This window comes from Propithecus coquereli, unplaced genomic scaffold, assembly GCF_000956105.1.
Source record: "Propithecus coquereli isolate 6110/MARCELLA unplaced genomic scaffold, Pcoq_1.0 Scaffold243, whole genome shotgun sequence".
NCBI lineage: Eukaryota > Metazoa > Chordata > Mammalia > Primates > Indriidae > Propithecus > Propithecus coquereli.
In genome coordinates, this window is record NW_012147986.1 from 84,861 (window position 1) to 92,339 (window position 7,479).

The 7,479-nt window shown below is 35.4% G+C and overlaps 1 protein-coding gene across 1 annotated transcript in view; it reads right to left on the reverse strand.

Moving 5' to 3' along the window:
• Window positions 1–7,479, reverse strand: part of ALMS1 (Alstrom syndrome protein 1) — a 172,005-nt gene that overhangs the window by 52,016 nt on the left and 112,510 nt on the right. Inside the window, exons 16-17 of the mRNA XM_012646415.1 lie at window positions 7,222–7,359; window positions 5,124–5,294 (exon numbers count right to left, since the gene is read on the reverse strand). Coding sequence (XP_012501869.1) covers window positions 5,124–5,294; window positions 7,222–7,359 — 309 coding nt within the window. The remainder of the gene's footprint in view (window positions 1–5,123; window positions 5,295–7,221; window positions 7,360–7,479) is intronic.

Here is a 7,479-nt window from a genome sequence, read left to right on the forward strand (position 1 = left end):
GAACTCCTGAGCTCAAACAATCCGCCCGCCTCGGCCTCCCAGAGAGCTAGGATTACAGGCATGAGCCACCGTGCCCGGCCTATTCCCAGATGTTTAATTTCACTTTTTAAAACTAAATTTCATCTCCACAATCTGTCATGACCTAACTATGTATGTTCAAGCTCCCTACTATTATTCAGTATTTGTTCATTACTCTTTGAAAGTCTCGTAGGGTTTTCTGTTAGTTTATGATCTGTTTTACTTTCCTCCCCACATAAGCAAATTCAACCTTCCTCTCTACCCCTTAAAGCACCCTTTGCCTAATGATATAGCCTAAGAGTTGTTTGCATATAACTTTATATCTTCGTTCTTTTATAAGGCAACATAAACTTACTTATTGATGGAATCTGCAGTTTTCATTTTATGAATTTTTTATGCTAAGTTATTTGATGTTTAAAGATTTATGCAAACTATCAGCATTGTGGAATCTAAATCAGTATAAAAATATTCCTCTTTAATTCCTGCAAAACTTTTGGTGAATTTAACCTGATCTATATTCATGTTCCCATATTTCTTTTTGAAGAAAAATTCTCTTCAAATTTTGAAAGCAAGATTTTCTTTTTACTTTAAACCTTTCTGAGTCATTTTACTTTTGATGTCTCTGTTATATAGACTGGAAGTGAGTTTGCCTTTTAACTCAATCAAAAAAGTATTTTTGTTTCTTTTTTTTGAGACAGAGTCTCGCTCTGTCACCCCAGGTAGAGTGCAGTGGCATCATCATAGCTCACTGTAATCTCAAACTCCTGGGCTCAAACGATCCTCCTGCCTCGGCCTCCCGAGTAGCTGTGACTATGGACACACGCCACCATGCCTGGCTAATTTTTCTATTTTTTTTTTTTAGTAGAGACAGGGTCTCACTCTTGCTCAGGCTAGTCTCGAACACCTGACCTCAAGCAGTCCTCCTGCCTCGGCCTCCTAGAGTGCTAGGATTACAGGTGTGAGCCACCGTGCCCAGCTGAAAAGTTTTTTTACATAGGTGAATTTGGTTTATATGTATATAGTCTTGTATGCTCTCCATTTTTTTATTTTGTCACATTTTTTCTTTTGTTACTAATTTACTGTTTTCTTATTTCTTCCCTTTACCCTCCTTTGCCCCTACTGTTTTTCTTAAGATTTTGGATGTTTTATAGTTTGATTTTAACTCTTTTAGAGATAACTTTTATATTTTAAATACTATACTTATGCATGTATATCTTTTTTTTAATTTCAAAATAGTAATATTAAGGGGGTACAAATGTTTTTGTTATATGGATAGCTTTTAAAATGCTTAAGTCAGGGCTGTTGGTGTGCCCATCACCCAAATAGTTCATTGTACCTGTTAGGTAGACTTTTACCCCTCCCCTTCTCCCCTTTCTCCCTGCTTGATTTCCAATTAATTTTACTTCTCTCTGTGCCCATTAATCAGTTCCAAATTGTTAGAGAGCATATGTGGTGTTTGTTTTTCCATTCCTGGGATACTTCACTTAGGATAATGGTCTCCAGTTCTATCCAAATTACTGCAAAAGGCATTAATTCATTTCTTTTTATGGCTGAGTAGTACTCCACGGTATATATACACCACATTGTGTTAATTACTCATAAATTGATGGGCACTTAGGTTGATTCCACATCTTTGCAATTGTGAATTGTGCTGCAATAAACATTCGAGTGCAGGTGGCTTTTTGATAAAAATGACTTCTTTTCCTTTGGGTACAGTGGTGGGATTGCTGGATCGAATGGTAATCTACTTTTAGCTCTTTGAGAAATCTCCATACTGTTTTCCATAGAGGTTGTACTAATTTGCAGTCCCAACAATAGTGTATAAGTGTTCCTTTCTCTCTGCATTCATGCCAGCATCCATTGTTTTTTGACTTTTTAATAACAGCCATCCTGAGAGGGATAAGGTGATGTCTCATTGTGGTTTTAATTTGCATTTGCCTGATGGTTAGTGAGCATTTTTTCATGTTGGCTATTTGTCTGTCTTCTTTTAAAAAGCTTCTATTCATGTCTTTTGCCCACTTCTTAATGTGGCTGTTTGTCTTTTTCTTGCTGATTTGTTTGAGTTCTTGGTAAATTCTGGATCTACAGATGTCTAGAGTTTGTGAATATTTTCTCCCATTCAGTAGGTTGGGAGTCTATTTGCTCTGTTGATTATTTTCCCCAGCTGTACAAAAGCTTTTTAATTTAGTCGAGTATCATTCATTTATTTTTGTTGTTTCTGTATCATGTATTTCTTGATTTATCAACTTTAAAGATGCAATTAGCTCATTTAACACTAACTGTAACCTCCCTTTCACCTGCCTATCTTCTTCCTAATGGTCTTTTTGCTTTTCTTCTTGCTTTTTTTGCATGGATGTCTGAAAAATTCATTCTTTTTCCTTGAAGTTCAGTACTGTCACCAACATATGTCCCAGTATTGATCATTACATGCAAATTTTTCCTAGGACTTAGTAGGAAACTTAAAGTTTCTTTTTAAATTGTAGGTTTAATTCTTCCTTATCTATTTATTACTTTTCTGTTATTTGTTTCATTAGAGATAACAACAGACATTATTATGTTGGATTTTCACTGTCAGTCTTCAAATTCCATTATTTTTCTAATTGCTTTCATCTCTTTCTTCTCTTAATTGGTATAATTTCTTCGCTTTAATTTGTTATCTTATCCCCTAAATCTCCCTTTTCATCTCATTATCGTATCAACTTTTACCTCATACATTTCATGTCTTCTAAAATTATTCAGAGTATAAAATGTTTCGGAAAAATCTTCTTGTATCTTCTAGAGCATGCTTGTACAGATGATATTTACATCTTTCATTTGCAAACTATGTCTCCCATACTACCCACTGCAGAGTTGCAATGTTTTGCTGCTTAATCTTCTTATTTCTGTGTGGTAAAAATCATATGACATTAAATTTACCATCTTAACCATTTTAAGTGTACAGTATATTCACATTGTTGTGCAACAGATCTGTAACTTTTTCATCTTGTAACACTGGAATTATACCCACTAAACACTAATTCTCTGTCCACTCTCCCCGCAGCCCTTGGCAACTACCTTTCTACTTTCTCTTTCTACGATTTCAACTACTTTAGATACTTCATATGAGTGGAATCATACTGTATCTGTCCTTTGTGACCGGCTTATTTTGCTTAGTATACTGTCCTCAAGGTTCATTCATCATGTAGCATGTGACAGGATTTCTTTCTTTTTCAAGGCTGCACAATATCCCCTTTTATGCATATAACACATTTTATTATATTTCTAGTCGACAAATAGTAATTCACATTTTCTAAATACTTTCATCTGTTGATGAACATCTGGATTGCTTCCACCTCTTGGCTATCGTGAATAATGCTATGATAAACATAGGTGTGCAGATATCTTTTTGAGATCCTCCTTGAATTCCTTTTTTTTTTCTTGAGACAGGTCTTGCTCTGTTGCTTCGGCTAGTGTGCCACGGCATCACCATAGCTCACTGCAACTTGAAACTCTTGGGCTAGAACTACAGACGTGCACTACCATGTCCAGATAATTTTTCTACTTTTTATAGACAGGTTCTCGCTATGTTGCTCAAGCTGGTCTTGAACTCCTGGTCTCAAGTGATCCTCCTGCCTTCGCCTCCCAAAGTGCCTTAATTATAGGTGTGAGCCACTGCGCCAGGCTGAATTGTTTAGGTTATATGCCCAGATGTGGGATTGCGGGATCATATGGTAATTCTTTTTAATTTTTTGAGGAACCTCCACTATTTTCTATAATGTCTGCACCATTTTACATTCTCACCAAGAGTGCACAACGTTTCCAATTTCTCTGCATATGCACCGACACTTGTTATTTTCTGTTCTTTTGATAATGGCCTTCCTAATAGGTGTGAGGTGGTATCTCACTGTGGTTTTGATTTGTATTTCTATTATGATTAGAGATGCTGAGCATCTTTTCATATGCTTATTAGCCATTAGTATATCATCTTTGAAGAACTGTCTATTCAAGTCCTTTGCCCATTTTAAAATAAGGTTGGTTGTTTTCTTCTTGTTGAGTTGCAGAAGTTCCTTCTATATTCTGGATATTAACCCCTTATCAGATATGTGATTTACAAATATTTTCTCCCATTCTGTAGGTTGCCTATTCATGCTCATTATTTATTGTTTTCTCTGGCAAGTAGAAGTTTTCAAGTTTGATACAGTCTCATTTGCTCACTTTTGCTTTTGTTGCCTGTGCTTTTGGTGTCATATCCAAGAAATTGTTGCCACGTTCAATGTCCTGAAGCTTGTCCCCTATGTTTTCTTCTAGGAGTTTTACAGTTTTAGGTGTTACATTTATGTTTCTACTCCGTTTTGAGTTAATTTTTATATACGGTGTAAAGAAAGGGTCCAATTTCATTCTTTTGAATATGGACATTCACTTTTCCCAATACCATTTGTTGAAAAGACAATTTTTCCCCATTGTGTAGTCTTGGTATCCTTGTCAAAAATCATTTATTTCATACACTCTTGATGTAAGCAGTTGAACCGAGACTATTTTCAAAATACAGTTTAGGTAGATTAGCTCCTTGACTCCTTTCTCTCCTTACCTAGGTACTGTTCTATTTTACTCTAAGAAGTAAAGCTTGACAGGTAGTAATGGTTTGTGTTCTATATGCTTTTCTTTTATGTCAGAAAAAGGAAGCCATAAAAAAACAAATAGATTTGATTTTGGTTCTGTTTTACTGCAATTTTTTAAAAGTTTATATTATATTTATGCTCCCACTGTTTTTGTAACAGTCTTCTGGAATACCTTTAGTTTTTCCCTGTTTTAGTATTGAGACATAATGTTTCACTTCCAATAGATATCAGCCTTACATATTTATTTGTAATCTTGTTTCTAAGTTGCTACTATCTTTTTCCAGAGGTAATAATTATTTTACAAATCAACACAAATATCCACAAAGATAAAGTAGCATCGAAAGTATTTGCATAAGAAAGCAAAAAAAAATGAACCTTTATTTAAATCATGGGGCCATATTCTCATCAGAATGAAATGGAAACACATACACTGACACTCACGTACATGCAGAGAAACAGGTACACATACCCACACACAAACACACACAAACCTCTCAATCCCATTACCTTCAATATCTATCTGTAAGGATTCTTCATCTTCTGGCCAGGCTTCCATAGGAACTGTCGTCTTACTATGGATCTTCTCTTTCTGTTTAATGGCTTTAGTGTCTGGTAGGTTTTTAATCTTTGTGTCTTGTACTTGAGCTGAGTGCTCTGCAGCAGTAACATCACTGGAATCTAAAAGAGGGAAATTAATACATTATACAAACAGGAAGTTGACGATTTTATTTTATTTTTTTTAGAGACAGGTCTCACTGTTGCCCAGGCAGGAGTGTGGTGATATGATCATAGCTCACTGTAACCTTGACTTCTTGGACTTAAGTGATCCTTCTGCCTCGGCCTCCTGAGTAGCTGGGACTACTGGTATGTACCACAATACCTGGATAATTTTTTAATTTTTTGTAGAGACAAATTCCTGGCCTCAAGAGATCCTCCTGCCTCAGCCTCCCAAAGTGCTGGGATTACAGGTGTGAGCCAATGCTCCTGGCCAACAAAAAATATTTAAAAATATCTCTTGAGCATCTATTATGTGAAAGGCTTTGTTACTGGTGTTAAGAAAAAAATAAAAAGATCACTCGGAAATGTGTTTAGAAAACAATCTAAATTGGGGTCAAAAGTCATGTACATAAACAGATGTCATACCAAGTTAAAGAATTACAGCATAAAAGAGAGACAGATAAAAATGTATAATATCCAATGGGGGAAAAACTAATTCCAGCTAGGAGTATCACAGAACTCTGAACAATTGACTTGGACATTAGAAGACAGCTAAGATGGGACATACATTGAGATGGAAAGAAAAAGGCATTTTAGGCAAAAGTGACTACATAACAAAAGAATGGATTCAGGAAAGCCAACTGAGCAACCAAGAAATAGTGCAAGTGTGTGGTTTATTTGATTATAGAATTTATGAGGAAAAGAAGTAAGAACTAGCATTCTAAAGGTTGTTTGGGAGCTGATTCTGTTGTTCTGGAAGACTATGCTAAAAGAGTTTAGATTTTATTCTTAAGGCAATGGAAGTTTTTCATTAGGAGACTAATATGATCAAAACTATTTCTGGACCATTCATTTAGCAAGAGTAAAAAAGGGGTAAAATTTTGAAGTGTTGCCCAGAATACAATCTATCTTTTTTAGAAAAGCAATACATAAAGAAGAGAAGTGGCTAACTATGCTCTGAAATATGTTTGTAGTTTACAATTATGGCAGAAACTGCCATCTGTTCTCTAATATCCATTTTTCTTTTCCTCTAAAATAGAACCCTAACTTTAGCTGGGCATATGGGTACCTGAATAAAGACTATTTCCCAGCCTCCCTGGCAATTTAGGTTGGTGTGACCATGTGTCTAAGTCTGGCCAATAGGATGTAAGAGGAATGGTACATGTAACTTCTGAGAAGTATTCATAACGGAAGAAATATGCTTTTTCTTTCCCTTTCTTCCTGCTTGCTGGAATAGGAGCTGATGGCTTCAGCTTGAGAATGGAGGCCAAAACTGTTACAGTAACAGGAGAGTGAGAGCTTTGTTTCCTGAATATTCTGGAGCAGGTCACCACTGGATGCCTACCTCTAGGTTTTTATGAGATAGAGAAATAATCTTCTCTCTTCTTGAAGCCAATGTTATTTTGTTTTTGTTTTCATCCCTCAGAACCAAAACTAATCCTAACTGAACACGTTATTATAGACATTTTAATCAGAATAATCCAAATGAAGTAAAATAACCAGAAAGGTAGGAAGTAAACAAGCTGAATTCCAAAAGAATAAAGGATTATATACAACAACAGTATTACAGAGTCAGTATCTCATGGTGATGAAATATTTTTTCAGCAGAGGTAAAAGTCCATTAAGTGAATTTCTGGCAATGAGATTAATTTGTTTACTATATCCAAAAGTTCTCCAGAAATATCTCAGAGAGCTTTAAATAGACCAATTTTATCTGCCAAAGTATATAAAAAATGTAGCTTAACTATTTTAAATACGAACAAAATAAATGAGGATTGAAGATAGCAAAAAGAGAATAGAGAATACATTTCTGTTTATATTCTAAAAGGAACAGTCTCATTTTAGAAGACCAGAAGAAAATAATATACAGACAATCCAGTTTAGCTACCTGCAGTGTCTTTCTGCAAGGATTCTTTTTCTTCAGGCTGGACAACTTTAGTCACTGTCCTTGTACTAATGATTTCTCCTTTCCGTTTTTTGTCTGAGAGGTTCTCATCACCAGGAATGGGCACTTGAACTGAAGCATCTGGAATAACAACATCATTTGATCTCACAGAAAAGAAAAAGATAAACATCATAAACAAGTAACTCCCTCCAAAAAACACCCACAAACAAAACTTCAAACCCCTTTATATTAGGAAAAAAG